Source organism: Phalangium opilio, unplaced genomic scaffold, assembly GCF_054372755.1.
Source record: "Phalangium opilio isolate 3A_F unplaced genomic scaffold, DU_Popi_V2 ptg000113l_1, whole genome shotgun sequence".
NCBI lineage: Eukaryota > Metazoa > Arthropoda > Arachnida > Opiliones > Phalangiidae > Phalangium > Phalangium opilio.
Genome location: NW_028324209.1, coordinates 5,400,166 through 5,416,124, shown reverse-complemented (window position 1 = coordinate 5,416,124; position 15,959 = coordinate 5,400,166). Strand labels below are relative to the sequence as shown.

The 15,959-nt window shown below is 34.3% G+C and overlaps 3 protein-coding genes across 4 annotated transcripts; 2 read left to right on the top strand and 1 right to left on the bottom strand.

The window, feature by feature from the left end:
* Positions 1-294: 294 nt before the first annotated feature.
* LOC149623514 (ribosome biogenesis protein BMS1 homolog) lies at positions 295-5,004 on the top strand. Its single transcript, XM_089852472.1, has 17 exons — positions 295-477; positions 615-992; positions 1,051-1,130; positions 1,198-1,496; positions 1,564-1,718; positions 1,791-1,987; positions 2,051-2,184; positions 2,260-2,564; positions 2,624-2,814; positions 2,888-2,975; positions 3,037-3,311; positions 3,370-3,558; positions 3,629-3,868; positions 3,942-4,160; positions 4,225-4,276; positions 4,372-4,709; positions 4,776-5,004. The coding sequence occupies exons 2-17, from the start codon at positions 623-625 to the stop codon at positions 4,968-4,970; spliced, it is 3,327 nt and encodes a 1,108-aa protein (XP_089708598.1). The 5' UTR covers positions 295-477; positions 615-622; the 3' UTR covers positions 4,971-5,004.
* A 588-nt stretch (positions 5,005-5,592) lies between these two features.
* Prps (phosphoribosyl pyrophosphate synthetase) lies at positions 5,593-11,681 on the top strand. 2 transcript variants are annotated; one of them, XM_089852488.1, is made up of 6 exons: positions 5,593-5,833; positions 6,171-6,222; positions 6,359-6,766; positions 6,840-7,013; positions 7,380-7,539; positions 10,697-11,681. In XM_089852488.1, the coding sequence occupies exons 1-6, from the start codon at positions 5,671-5,673 to the stop codon at positions 10,787-10,789; spliced, it is 1,050 nt and encodes a 349-aa protein (XP_089708614.1). In that variant the 5' UTR covers positions 5,593-5,670; the 3' UTR covers positions 10,790-11,681. The 2 variants fall into 2 exon arrangements, with proteins under 2 accessions (XP_089708614.1, XP_089708613.1); XM_089852487.1 differs by having other exon boundaries at positions 5,596-5,833; positions 9,179-11,681.
* Positions 11,682-12,152: 471 nt separating this feature from the next.
* On the bottom strand, positions 12,153-15,853 carry Ube3a (ubiquitin protein ligase E3A). Its single transcript, XM_089852473.1, has 8 exons — positions 15,649-15,853; positions 13,952-15,545; positions 13,738-13,882; positions 13,468-13,673; positions 13,232-13,399; positions 12,944-13,173; positions 12,731-12,874; positions 12,153-12,666 (listed from the first exon to the last, which is right to left on the bottom strand). Exons 1-8 carry the CDS (start codon positions 15,702-15,704, stop codon positions 12,546-12,548), a joined length of 2,664 nt encoding a protein of 887 aa, XP_089708599.1. The 5' UTR covers positions 15,705-15,853; the 3' UTR covers positions 12,153-12,545.
* Positions 15,854-15,959: the final 106 nt, after the last annotated feature.

The window sequence follows — 15,959 nt, the reverse complement described above, 5'->3', positions numbered from 1 at the left end:
ACTACTCTAAACCACTAAGCTAAGCGAAGCGAAGCCCTAAGCGAAGCTAGGTTTCCTTGTAAAAACCATGAGTTTCATCGAGTTTTCTGAGTTTCATCGAGTTTTCGGTAGATTTATGCAAATTAGTATTCTTGTAGCAAACTTTTAAAAATAGTGGTGGATGGGGAATTTTATGCAAATTGGTATATTGGCTGCAAACCATTGAAAATACTGGTTTTATGCATGAAAACGTTTTTTCAGAATTTATGCAAATTAGTATTTTGGAAGCTAACTTTTGAAAATGGCGGCCTTATGCAAAAAAATTGGTTTGCTGTAAACTTATGCAAATTAGTAGCGTCCCCCAAAACTTTCGGCTCTCGAGTCACTTAAATTAATTTATATTATTGTAATTCAATAATTAATATATTTATTAAGTATAAAAGTCAGTTTATAACGTACTACTGGATGTTGTAAATAAATAATCTGAAAATTTCAAAAGTAAGCCTGGCGTTCCGCGTTTTTGTAGACTTTATCTTAAGCCTTGGTTTCCACATGGCGTATGGCCATGCCATGATGCCACTGGATGGATAATTTTTGAGTATATTCTTGATTCATCGATCCTTAATTTAATTTAGCTTCAATCATGGACGACTTTGGAGAATCAGAACCTAAGCGTAAACGCCATAATGAGCCTCATAAAGGTCGTAAAGCTGAGAAAAAGAAGGCAAAAGATCCCCATGAACAAGAGATGACAGCGAAACAACGCAACCCAAAAGCTTTTGCATTCAATTCAGTCCAGAAAGCTGAAAGGCAGTTTCGGAGGACTATGGACATAAGAACTAAGAAAGAACATATACCCCAAGTTGATCGTACAGCTTTAGAACCACCGCCTTTTGTTGTTGCCCTAGTTGGACCCCCAAAAGTTGGGAAGACAACTTTACTCCGATGTCTAATAAAAAACTTTTGTCGACAGAATTTGAATAACATTCAAGGACCAGTTACTATAGTATCAGGTAAGCTAGTCTATAGTGAACAACATTGTATAAAATAATAAATGTTGAAAAATTATAGGCAAGAAAAGACGTTTAACTCTCATAGAGTGTAATAATGATGTGAATAGTATGATTGACTTGGCCAAAGTTTGCGATCTTGTAAGTTTTAGGGCTTATCTTACCCAAAAGGTGACGTAGATGCGCTGAATATTGAATTTTCTTATAGGCCTTGTTGTTAGTTGATGCTAGCTTTGGTTTTGAGATGGAAACATTTGAGTTTCTTAATATCTGCCAAGTTCACGGCTTCCCAAAGATTATGGGTGTTTTAACTCATCTAGATGTTTTTAAGAATGTTAAAACCCTCAGACGTACTAAGAAACAAATGAAACATCGATTCTGGACTGAAATTTATCAAGGGGCCAAGTTGTTTTATCTCTCAGGCATGGTCCATGATGAATATATGAAGAATGAAGTTCATAATCTCGGAAGATTCATTTCTGTCATGAAATTTCATCCTCAAATATGGTGTGTTATATTAACTTCTTTCATTGTCAAAGTCAAATAAGTAGAAAAAAAAGTAACCAAATTATAGGAGACAGAACCATTCCTACATTGTTGCGGATCGTATGGAAGATTTGACAAATCCTGATTTAATTCGGAAAGATCCAGTTTGTGATCGAACTATTTCCTTGTACGGTTACGCGAGAGGTGCCCCCTTGAAGAACAACACCAAAATTCATATTCCTGGTATTAATTTGGGCTAGTTCCGTTCTTAAAGAGAATAAAATCGAAACTTGATTATTTAAAATCTTCTGACAGGTTGTAGTGATTTTGTCATGAAAGAAGTGAGTTTCCTTTCCGATCCTTGTCCGTTACCTGATAAAGAAAAGAAAAGATCCTTAAATGAGAAAGAACGTCTCATTTACGCTCCCATGTCAGGTGTGGGAGGAATAGTTTATGATAAAGACGCTGTTTATATTGAATTGGGTGGAAGCCATTCTCATAACAAACCTAAAGTATTTTTTTTAATTATTCTCCATAATTAATTTTGATGATAAATAAATATTTAATTTTAATAGGAGACGAGAAATTATGAAAAGGAGCTTATATCAACTTTAATTCATAGTGAAAAGGGTCTTGATTCCAAAATGGAAGCGAGTGCTTTTACTCTGTTTAGTGGGGCCAAACCTTTAATGAATGAAGAGATTGAAAGGTTAATTATTTTTATTTTAATTGAAATTATTAAAGAATTTAATGATGAATCATGTTTACTTTTTGTTTTTATTAGAAATAAAACTGAAGAGGATGAAAGCAAACTAGTTAGCAATGAGAGACGGAAAGTTCAGTTTGATGATGATGAAATTGAACGTAACAGTGAAGATGATGACAATGACAGCGTGGATGATCAAGAAGAAGCTTCTGATGACGAAAACTCCGAGGATGATCATGATTCTCCAGATGATGATGATGAAAAAGAATCGGGACATTTGAAATGGAAAGAAAACCTTGCTTTAAAAGCTTCGCAATCTTTTGAACAAAGACAAAGGACTAATGTTAATTTGTCAGTTCTGGTTTATGGAACCACAAAATCAGGTATTTATTGAACTGATTTTCTTTCAGTTTCTCGTAATTAAATTAAATTTCTTACTCAGCATGGGGAGAGAAAGAAAAAGAAGCCGAAGAATCCAGTGATGATAGTGATGATGATGAAATTCTTGGTGGATTATTCAAAAGAGCGAATCAAATGAGATCAGGAGGAAACTCTGAGCTAACTTATTCAAATTTGAATGGAGAAGAAAGTTCAAGAGTGCCTGGTGTTAATAAGGATTGGACTAATGAAGAGGTAATGTTATTAATTATTATAATTATTGAAACTAATAAGATTTAAGTCAAAAATGAAATAAACTGTTTTACAGACTCGGGATTTGATAAAGGATTGTTTTGTCACTGGAAAATGGGACTCCAGGAATGATGCTAAAGCTCTCTTGGATCAAGACGCGGATGGTTTGTGTTTAATTGATTATATTTTATCCTTTAGATAATTTTCTAATTTTCCGTTGTACAGATGAAGTTTACGGAGATTTTGAAGACTTGGAATCTGGTTCGATACAAAAAGGAGTGAAAATGGACGAATTTGAAGACAATGATGAAGAAGGCTCCGAGTCTGATGGAGAAAAAGAGGAGAGTTCTAATAATGATCCGAGTGCCAAGAAAACGAGATCCGAAAAAATCCTTGAAAAGAAGAGGAAATTAAAAGCAATGTTTGATTCCGAGTATGATGAAAAAGATGGGAAATCATATTATGATGATTTGAAAGCTGAAATGAGTGAACAAGCGCAGGTAAGTTCTCCATAATCTATTAAAGAGATAGTACTTAACCTTCTTTTAATGTTTATAGTTAAATAGGTCTGAATTTGAAAGCCTCGATGATGAAAAACGTGTTCAGTTGGAAGGATTTCGAGCTGGGATGTATGTCAGAGTTGAAGTTGAGAATGTTCCTTGCGAATTTGTTAGACATTTTGACCCTTCATATCCCATTATTTTGGGGAGCTTGTTGCATGGGGAGGATACGTTTGGATACGTTCAAGTAAATAAAACTTGAATTTTAATTTAGAGATAATAAATAAAATTAATTCTATCATTGATTGTTTATGAAGGTTAGATTAAAAAAACATCGATGGTACAAGAGGATCTTGAAAACCAGAGATCCTTTGATATTTTCACTGGGTTGGCGTAGATTTCAAACAATGCCAATCTACTCGATCGAAGATCATAATGGCAGGAATCGAATGCTGAAGTATACGCCTCAGCATTTATATTGTTTGGCTTCATTCTGGGGTCCAATTACCCCGCAAGGCGCTGGAATTTTGGCCTTGCAAAACATATCGGAGAAAACGGTATTGTATTTTAAATTGCGCAAGTTATAAAAAATTTATCAAAATAATATTTTTTATTAAATCTTTTTTTCAGTATGATTTCCGAATCGCAGCTACTGGAGTGGTTTTAGATTTGGACAAATCAACGCAGATTATGAAGAAATTAAAATTAACCGGAGAACCCTTTAAAATATACAAGAAGACTGCGTTTGTTAAGGGCATGTTCAATACCGCTTTAGAAGTAACAAAATTTGAAGGTGCATCGTTGAGAACAGTTAGTGGACTCAGGGGTCAAATTAAAAAAGCAATTAGGGTATGTACCTAATGTTACTTAATTTATTATATTTATTTTGATAATATAATTAATAATTAAATAGGCTCCCCCTGGCGCATTTCGAGCCACTTTTGAAGACAAAATTTTAATGAGTGGTATACTAATTTTAATAACAATCATCATTCATTTTCCAATTTTAGTCATTAACCCATTTAAATGAGTTTTATGATTCATTTTTTTTTTTTTTTAGATATTGTCTTCTTAAGATCTTGGTACGCAGTCTCAGTTCCTCAATTTTGCGCCCCAGTGACGTCACTTTTATTGCCACCGGAAGAGAAAATAAAATGGCAGGGAATGAAAACTGTGGGGCAGTTGAAAAGAGAAAAAGGAACGCGAGTCATTCCAAATACAGATTCTCTCTACACTCCAATTGAACGCAAAGAAAGAGTTTTTAAGGAATTAAAAGTTCCCAAATCTCTTCATCAACAACTGCCATTTGCGGAAAAAAAGAAATACGGAATTGTTGATAAAGCCGAGAATATTCAGAATCAAAGAGTAGCCGTTATTCAAGAACCCCATGAAAAAGAGGTTTGAATTATTTATTTTATTAATGTGTCCAGAAAGGTATAATTTTTTTAATTTTTCATTAATTAGGTTTCAAACATGATGAAAATGATTAAAACTGTAAATATGGCCAAAGTTCAAAAAATTAAAAAGGACATGGTCGAGCGCTCAAAGGCTCACAAAGTTCAGCTAAAGAAAATAGATGAAAAAAGAAATAATAGGCAAAAAATGATTAAAAAGAGAGTTTTTCAAGCCTTGGGAAAGATGAAAAAGAATAAAGATTAGCCTAATAAAATTTAATTTTGTTTTTATTGCCTAATCTAGTTATTTTATTTGTTGATAAGAAAATTATTAACCCCCCCCCCCCACCAAGGATATGGTGATTCTGACGTCACAATGGAATTTAGTGACGTTAGTAGGCTGGTTTAAAAAATAAGGGGCCTCTTATCGAATCAAATGAATGACGTGTTTATTTTAACTTTTCCAGTTGGTTGATAAATTTACCTCAGTCACGTACTAATTTGAAGCTAAGATTATGAAATCCCAGAACTTACAACTGTCCGAGCCCGAAAATGGTTAACAAAAACAATACTAATTTGCAGAACTCTTGATTTGCAAAATGAATATTAAATTGCAAATAACTTAGGCCTATATCTAAACGAAATCAAACATTTCGTAATTTTCAAATGTAATCCATAGTGCAGAAACTTAACAAGAATTTATCTGCAAAGTAGTGGCACTACTCAGTAGGGCCCATTTTAGCTAACCATGAAAAGTTAGCAATTCTAGTATTTATTTTTGCTAACAATACAGTTCTGCAAAATTTTGGTTAGCTATAATTATTCTGTAAATTAGGTAGTATGAATTATTGCTAGCCATTGAAGGTGTCGGACAGTTTAAGGTTTGCAAAAACTTCTCTGGAAGTTAGTAGCACCGCGATCATCCGTGTTTTGGTTCCTCGCGGATCGAGAGTATCTTTTTCTTAATGCATGGTATTTTAGAATTAAATCACGTCGATTTAGATTTTTCCCGATTACCTTTACGAAATTCTCAAAGAATACCTCAAGAAGAAGATATAATGCCTAATATAAAGGTTTTTAGTGGAAGTTCTCATCAAGATTTGGCGCAAAAAATCGTCGATAGATTAGGTAAGCCAAGGCTTAGTGATTAACATGGCGATTAGGCTTAGCAAAATTGTACAAGAGGACATTGCGGCTCTTCGTTGCTAATTTGACTAATTAAGCTGATTGTTCTTTGTACATTGTTAAAACCATATAAGATTACGTAATATATAATCAATGTCAACCGTCTAAACCGAAAACTATAAAAATTAATGACAATGTCACTATGCGCATGTGGCACACTCCACTCCATTGTGTCCACAACCACCATGCTTACTCTCTCGCGAAATTTACCCATGTGGCCACCATGCTTTCCAAAAGGAATCCAAATGCATCGATATAATTTTGTCGATGTTCTTTTCAGGTATTGATCTAGGAAAAGTTGTCCTTAAGAAGTTTTCAAATCAAGAAACATGGTAAGTATTTTTTGGTTGTTATATTTTTTTTAAAGTGCGTGTTCAAGGATCATTTGTGTATTTAGGGGATAATAAAGTACCATAATAATTGATTGTAACTTTCTCTCTAAATATCCGTAACCTTTTTAACCAACAGTGTTGAAGTTGGAGAGTCAGTTCGAGGGGAAGATGTTTATATCGTACAAAGTGGGTGTGGGGAGGTTAACGATAACCTGATGGAATTGCTTATTATGATCAACGCTTGCAAAATTGCATCTGCCTCGAGAGTTACAGCCGTCATACCTTGTTTCCCATATGCCAGACAAGACAAAAAAGACAAAAGTAGAGCCCCCATTTCAGCTAAATTGGTAGCCAATATGTTATCCGTAGCTGGTGCGGACCATATTATTACTATGGATCTTCATGCCTCCCAAATCCAAGGCTTCTTTGATATTCCCGTTGATAACTTGTACGCTGAGCCAGCTGTACTTAAATGGATCAGAGAAAACATTCCTGAATGGAGAAACAGTATCATAGTGTCACCCGATGCTGGAGGAGCTAAGAGGTATTAACTGAAGAGTCTAACTTTGAGAAGGTGTTTGACTCGGTATTAAAAGATTGGGCATTCATTAAAACAGAGTGACGTCAATTGCCGATCGATTAAATGTAGAGTTTGCCTTGATTCATAAAGAAAGGAAGAAGGCTAATGAAGTTGCCGCTATGGTTTTAGTCGGAGATGTCAAGGATAGGATAGCCATCTTGGTTGATGATATGGCTGATACTTGTGGAACAATCTGCCACGCTGCTGAGAAGTATGTTATTTGTATTTGCTAATTTTTTTTATTATTTTTTAAAGTGTTGTGGTTATTTGTTAATTCATGGACCATTTAAGTCCATTGAATAGGGGCACAGCGGTAAATGATAAACCCCTCCTACAAAACGTCAGGCGTCCTCTTACCCAATCATCTCTATTCCCCCACTAGCCTTCTACTAAATAAAATCCTCCACCATGTAGATGTATATGGGAGGAGCCGTCTGAGGCCCCGCCCCTTTTGCTTGCCATATCCCTATAATATTTATTTATTTCTGTTTGTTGTTGACTATAAATAAAAATGACTTGCGAGGCATATTGGTAAGCTTCGCGAGACAATTTGTCTAACAAGCTTTCAAACTTTCAGATTAATGGAAGCCGGTGCTCAAAAGGTCTACTCTATTCTTACTCATGGAATTTTCTCTGGCCCTGCCATTTCAAGAATTAACAACGCTTGCTTTGAGGCTGTCGTAGTCACCAACACTATTCCTCAAGAACAACACATGAGGGATTGTCCCAGAATACAGGTTAGACTTCTTTTTGTCTTCTTATAGCTCAAGTTCTTGGCTTAGTGCCATAGTCACGCTATACCTTACTATTCCGCGATTTTATTTTGCGTAACACGGGAAACTAAGTGCTTCATTTACACAAAAGTCCTTCTGAAGAAAAAAAAAATATTATGGGTGACTCTGAGAGAATAGCACTTTTAAAGGGTTTTGGGAATGTGTTCAACTCTTTGACGCATGTGGTTTAATTTTAAATTAAGAGACGTCTTCACCTACTTTATTCACGCTCAATGCTTGAGTTTTTGTTATATTGCTGAAATATTTTTTTTTTTTCTTTTTTAATTCACCGTATTTTGGTTTTTGCGCATGAACCATTTACATTTAACCTAGGAATTTTTTTCTATTAGTTTATCACGCATGTTTTACTATGTTTTTATTGTAACACGTTTATATTAGTCGCTGTTCATGTTGTAAGGTACAACCCAATGTCAATTGAAGTAAGAAAGGTTTAAAATGGTAGCGATTTTCCAGCGAAATCTTTTTTTTTTTTTTTTATAAAGATAAGGGAAGCAGGATTTGCTCTGTTTGGTTTTGTTTTTAAGTTTTGCCACGTTGCGTCGTACATTTGTTATAATAAAGATGAAGGCTTACAATTTTAATGAATTAAGCCTCCTTGTTTTTTTGGACAGAAAGTGTTCAACCTTTTCAGAGCTTGCTTAATGTTTCTTTTCCTATACACGAAATTTATTTATACTATCTTTGAACGATATTAAAGGAAAAGTTCGGGTAATATAACATTATACCTTAAAAGAATGGCCTTATTCTTAATATATTTCGAAAGATATGAAAAAAAAAATGATCTCCTTATTACAAAATAATTAATATTTAATTAATCTTAAAAAACGAGGACTACTGCGCCGCCATTGATTTAGAGGCGTCTGCTAAATCGAACTACTTATCCATACGGGATTGGTTGAATTCTCACAGGCTGAAAGAGGTTCGATTTAGCAGACGCCTCTAAACTAATGGCGGATGGCGCAGTAATCCACGTTTTTAAGACTAATTAAAAGCTAATTATTTTATAATAAGATATCATTTATTTATTTCTTTTAATATTTTTCCCTTTTATATTTAGAAAAAGGCCTTCTTTTAACTTATAATGTTATGTTATTTCACCTTTTCCTTTAATGTACTGGTAGCTCAGTCGCAATGACGTAAGTTGTCAGTGCAATCTTTATGACTTTGAAAATAAATTTTCCATTTGAATATGGCTCAATGACATCTTTGTTAAGTGGCCTCATCAGCTTGGAGTTTGAACCCCGCTATCTGCTGTAAATTTGTTTTCTAGACACGAGTTAGCGTTAACCCCAGACGGTGTCATTGCTGATAAAGCTAATCACATTGCTAACTTGATAACCCCTTTTCGCACTTCATCAAATTTAACGTTTAAGTTTGATTTAGACGCATGCATTCAGTTTTATTTGCAAATGAAGACTAACACTCGATGCTTAATAATTGAAAAAGATATTTTTTCGCGCAAATATTTAAAGAAGGCCGATTTTTATTTTTGCCACGAATTTTTTATTTAAACTTTAATATAAAAAATAATGTAGGATGCAGAGCAAATCCTGTTAGACATATTATGTCTTTTATCTTTCAGTGCATCGACGTTTCAATGATTCTTGCCGAAGCTATTCGCAGAACTCATAATGGAGAATCCGTGTCCTACCTCTTCAGTAACGTACCTATGTAGTAGGGGCCCCCACTTTAGACTTAAAAACAAATACCCCCCTTTTTCATTTGGCATGAATCGAATATAGATACATAACATGTTATGTATGTCTCCTACATAAAATAGCTTTCTTTTTTTTCAATTTTGCTTATTTCTCCACCCATTTATGCCCTTTTGTAATAATGTAAAACACCATGATAGGAACCGAAAGCATTTTTTCTTATATAAAAAAAAGAAAGAAACACACTGGCAATTATTAAAACTAACTGAGCATGAACTGCAAATAACGAATTTTTGACTTGAGAGAAATTTTTTTTTAGATGAATGTCAATTTTAATTTAGTTTTGGAAAAAAACGCGTGATACGAAAGATATATATGGCTGCCTTAATATAATACACGCATAAGCGCAACTGTTTGCAGGTCATGTGCCGCCAGAACCTTTACGTTGTTATTTTGTTAGCAAAATTACGTATACAGTCTCTAGGGCCCGATTGTCACGCTTAATTTTAGCGTAAAATAATATCACCAATTTTGAAAGCATTATATAAAATAAAGGCCAAAGTTATCTCAAGGCGATAGATTTTTTTGTTTTGTACAGTATCTCGATAAACTTCCATATACTAAACAGGGGTGTGCGAGTACTCGTTAAGTTCGAGTATCGAGCCGAGTACTCGACTCGATACTCGATAACAACACATTGAGATACTCGAGACAGATTCGAGTAGCTTTTTAACATCTTAAATACTCGACAAATACTCGAGTCCGAGGCTTACAACTATAGCAGACGATGAGTTCATGAGCATTTATTTTGAAAATCAATTGTTCAATGTTTAATTGATCACTAACAATCTTTTGGAACTAGTTAGATATTAGATAATTGAACATCTTCGTTATTTTCACGAAATTTATTTACAAAATTGCTACTCGACAAGTCAATATTTGAGACTCGATAATTACTCGAAAGAACCAAAATTTGACCTATCTAAATACTCGATACTCGAAAGTATTTTTGAGACTCGGCTCGATAAGAAATTAGTTTCGATATTCGGACTCGGCTCGAAACCGAAAAAACGGGACTCGCACACCACTGATACTAAATGAGTCTAATTTAGAAACTGCGTAATGCATTCGCGTAAATATATAAAAAATGTGTATTAGCACATGCCATGATAGTATGGAGTTCGTTAAAATACGGGAGATCTTTATATTATAATTGGGTTTCATTAATTAATTAATTATTCCACGAGAAAATAAAGTTTGGCACTTTAATTTAATTTACTTAATCAACAACGCAAAGACAAAATCTTGAAAAGTATTTTTTATATCTAAACAATGTTTAAGATCGTTATCTTGAATTGTAATTTAAAACCCTATTTCTTTCTGTCTCTCTCTCTCTTTTTTTATTACCTTAAACCCAACAAAACAAATCGCCAAAAAAAATATAGACACTGGAAGTAACACGCTTTTTCAGCGAAGCTATAAGACGAAATCACAACGGCGAACCACTTGGTCCTATATTAACCGATATACCATTCTAGAAAAGTTAAAAGAAAAAAAAATATGTTTTAGCAACATTTTTCGTTGTTTGCAGTGCGGTTTTTGAATCAGTTTTTTGGGATATATACTTCTATAATTAAATTTTTCCTTTAATTAGTCTTCTTAACTCAAAAAAAATAATAAGCGTAAAAATTATTGTTCTATTAAGTAAAGTTTTAATTGCTTTGTGAAGAACAAATATTTTAATTATTATTAATAAAATAGTGCCAAAAATGTTACTTTTTCAGCTAATGCTCCGTTAGTTTAGTTAAGTGAAAGTATATATCCTGTTAAAAATTAAAACCATGGCGTTTTAATTAAAAACGAACGCTATTTTTAAGACTGATAACGGAGAGAAGAGATGAGGTATCAAATTTTTTTTTTTTTTTTTAATCACTTTTGACTATTTTGCCTTAATATGGTTAGTACCTGACTCCCAATTGGTTTTAATTGAATTGAAAAAATTGCCAAGTATGAATTAATTTTAAAAATTTAAACTAGTCAAAGGACTTTATTAGTTAAGATTATTATTTTTTTTTTTTTTTTGGGTCCCCTCAATTAAAATTTAAACTCGGCAGCCACAAGCTTTAATTAACAGTCAGCTACCCCGGATGAAATTTGCATAAAAAGCTATTAATTAACTTACTTATGTGTAAAAATCATTCCACTTCTTTAGCCTGTTAATTCCTTTAAAAAAAAAATTATTAAATATTTAGATCATATCATTTAATGTATCTAAAAACGTCCATACCAATCAATATATTCTGTTATTTGGGGTATGGCGTATAAATTAGTGAAAATAATTCAGATGATCATAAAAAAGAATGGTAAAAGATTTAAAAAATGATGATGTTATCTCTGAATAAATCTTGGAAATTCGTTTTTTTTTTTTGAGATTTTGTTTCGAAGAAATAAGTCATTCACTCGTTTATAAGTATGATACTTACTATACGGAATTTACGAGAGGTTTTATGTGGGCGCTGCCATAACCTGTCGGCGGCCTTTAGTTAGTGGCTGACATTGCCTGTCGTCGAACGCGCTCCGTAGCCTTGGCTGAACAACTCTCCGAAAAGGGGGCGGTAACCTCGTAAGTCCCGTATACTCGAATAATGCTACAGACATACTGAGAGCCAGTTCGAGAACGACAAGCGAGAATTGCATGCCTACGCTCGGTTAATTTTGCAGGACTTCCATCTTCCTATTCAGTCTCTACTATAGTTTAGACATCGCCTTACCAGGCGTCACTTTACGAAAATGTATGACGTTTCAACAACTTCACTTCATGACGAGGTCTCAGTAACCACTGACAAACCTATGGAACGTGTCTTACGAACTTATGCAAGAATTGAACACAACAAAACTCAATACTTTTGAAATTATAAATTTTATTGTTTCACATTTTATGGCGGAACAAAAAATGGGATGTTTAAATGTTAAACATCTTTCAAATGTATGATCGAATGATAAGCTAAACTGAAAAGTGAAAACCAGTTTATCACTTGGTGATCAACTTCTTTAGTAAGATATTTTTTTTCGTCCCAAAACTTAAGGATCTAATTATATTATTAGGGGCTTGGTTTTGTTTTTGGCCCGTACGTCAGTACTGCGTCGAATTATTCAAGTATATTTTTATTATTACAACTTCTATGTACACTATGTAAACTTAGAGTTGACTTTTATTCCATCTTTTTTTCCAATTTAAACTTAACATTTTTTTTTACTTTATTGGATTCGCTAACTTAATAGTAATTACAACTTTCACAACATGCCGAATCCTTTAGAGTAATTAATGGCTTTTAGTAAACGTTCTTGAAGTTTATCTTTTCCAGAGTATTCGGGCAATAGCAGAACGTTAAAACAGGTGTGTGCTGTTGGAAGCCTGTAATGAAGAACAAATGTTACCTAGTAAATTCTTAAATAATCTAAAGGCATTGGAGTTTCACCTATCAGAATCGGGACCACTCCTTGCAATTACAAGTTTTAGTTTAGCCAAACCTCCAACAGGAGCTCTGTCACTTCCTGTTGCGAATTGAAGTAATTTTCGTTTTTGTTCCAGCGAAAAGCTATGGACTAGCTCCCAGAAATATCTGTAATGTTGTAAGAATTTTTTTTTTTTTTTTTTTGGGGTTATTATCGGGTTTTTAAGGTGGACTAACTTTATAATGGGGGTATCGGCCGAGTAACCTCCATCATATTCAGTCGAATCTTCTAAAGCGGCAAAATCAAAGTTTTGACTTCCGCAGACCAAGAGTTCTATCTCTTCGGGTCGGAATAAAACTTTCAATGGACTATCATCAGTTACCATTTGAAAACCACGCCTGAACGCCCGAAATTGACGCTCGATTGATTTGTTAAGAAGGAAGTCGGCGTATAGCTCTACAAATTCCTGGTAAAGCGCAGAAGTTAGGAATCTTATGATAGGAAACTTCTTAAACCGCGCGTACTTGTCTATTTTCTTTATTAACAACAATTTTATCAGCCCCCTCTTTTAGATCATAATGCAGTACAGTTCCAAATATATCTTGGTACGATATTTGAAATGTTTGCATAAATATTTCTTCTATATCATCATCCTTATAGTTAAGTAATTGCTCGAGGCCTCTAGCCAAACTCTGAAATTGGTTTTTTTTTTTTAAGATTTTTAGTTCTAAACGTAAACTAGGCTGACTATATTCATTACAGGATTCCAATCGGCTAAGTCGTAATACATTCCCTTTTTCCCGAGAAGTTTCTTGTACACAACCATTGAAAAATGAACATCGAGAATAACGTTGTTGTATATGGCTAAACCTAAAATTATTCCAACTAAAGTGAACTGAGCGTCGCTTTCGAAGGAAGTTGGGTTGAACCAATAGTTTTGAGTCTCAGGGTTCAGTACAAACATGGCTGTAAATATTATTAGTTTATTATAGGTAAATGATTTTTATATCCTATTTCAATGCGCGGCTACCAAAATCGGGGTTGAATAAATCCTCAACAATCAACTGAAAAAATTCCTTTGATATTCCTCCTTCATCAATTCCTTGTTCATCTTCAAATTCAACCACTAATTGTTTTTTCAAATTAGTGGGGTTTTCCATGGCAGCTACTTCTAACTAGAAATTTAATTTTCTAAAGTTGAAATTATGGAAACTAATGTAGTATAGTCTATTTGAATTATATACCCCAACTAAGGCGTCATCGATCAAATGATCCCTCCTGACTCTAAGCCTCAAATAAGGATTTGGTGGATCTCCGTGAACGAAACTTTGCAGAACGGACATTCGCCTTTCACTGTACATGGTTATGCGATTGTCATAGTATAAACCTAAAGCTTTGACCGCTGGTGTCAAGATGAAGGCGTGATTCATGAATGAAAACTTTCCCGCGTCAGTCTTGTAGAAACTAAAGTCTCTATCCATTTCAATCTGATCACTCAAAGGCTCATTATAGAAATCTTCAAAAGGTATGACGGGTTTGCGACATTTCAGAATGGATATTCCTAACTCTTGAAATAAACTGTCTTCCTTGATTTGTTTAGGTTCTTTAGATTCCATCCCCGCCGCCCCGTGAAAATACTCGGAAAAACTATCATCAGAGATAACCGCGTCATCTAAAACTTCATCAGAGTCCATAGCACCACCATAAACAGTTGCGGCGTACAAGATTTTCATGACTTTGGTGGCGGAAACTATAATTTCTTCGTCATTTAATGAATATTCTCTGGTAAACCTACCAGTTATGACTCTTAGGGTAATTAAGTGATGAAGTATGTCTACTTTTTGTTTCAATTTATCCTTCGGGTACTTAGACCAAACCCTAGATAATTTTGCCTGTACCGGTAATGGTAACAAAACGAAAGCTTTGCAATAAGCTGGCAAAGCGGCCTCTAAGTATTCGGGGCAGTCCAACATGGGTATTTCTAAAATGACGAGGAACACGTTTGCTAAGTCAGGGTCATTTTGAAGGCTTTTGTTGTACCTTAAATTTATTTCTAAATGTTGAAAGAGCATGATGATGGAGTTTATAAGGGCATTTTGAAATTTACTATTGGGTAGCGAGAATAAGGAGGTGAATATACGCTGCACCGATTCTATATCAAGGCTGACTTCATCAAGTTTTAAGGGTTTGGCTTCTTGAATAGGTGACAATAATTCTTTAGAATCTTCATCTTTATCTTGATCAACTTCCATAGCTCTAATATCTTCTTTTGTTAAATTCTCTTTGGGTACGTTAAAGGAACTGCTGAAATTCTCAGTTTTTCGGTGGAAACTGAGTTTTAATAAATCAAAATTGGAGAAAACTCTGAAGATAGTTGAAGATAGAGACGAGTGTGAATCATCTTCTTTACACCTAGCTATCAATTTTTTAAGGAAATCTTCATTCAAATAGCTATTTTTATCCATTCCTTCATTCGAAGAATTAGAGAAACTTTGACTTTTAGACATGGGGTCATCTAATTTATCATCCTTGGTTTGTACTTGAGGATGATCAAGTTTGCAACTGTCGTGTTGGGTTTGTAAGCTTAAAAAATCACTCGTTCCTTCAGTAGGGCTATTGGTATCGACCAAAGCTTTCTCGGCTTCGGATAGAATCCCTTCACATAGTGTAGCGTGGGAAACGAATAATCGTATGGCTTCCGCGGCAGCCTCATCTTTAGAGAGTATAGGGGGCTTGCCACTAGATGCGCAAGTGACATTTGTACAATTCTTATCTCCACATCCTTCAGTCAGTTGGCGAAAAAATAGTGGTATTAACCTTTTGGCTAAAGCACGCTTTCTATACGGAAACCAATATAAATTAAGGGAATATTAGGCCAGAATATTAATAGTTTGTTTATATCAGGTAGTAAATAATGTGAAATTTAAGAAAATATACCCACCTAGCAACTGAATCAGCGGCATTTATGTTAGGGTGATTTTCCTCCTTTGAATTCATAAGCTATTATAGGGTGCTAACTAATGCTTAATGAAAAATGAACCTTATTTAATAAATTGTGAATGAAATTCAAATTTGTCGATTCATTTTAACCTAAAAAGCGGCTAACCCTCTGCGTTGCCGATTTTCAATACAAAACCAAAATTGGCTCTGATTGGCAGGGAGTTTGACCCTAATCCCCGCAGTTCTAGGGGTTATCCGTATAAGCCAATCAGATCGGAGATTAGTTATAGGCAACTTTACGTCATGAGTCAT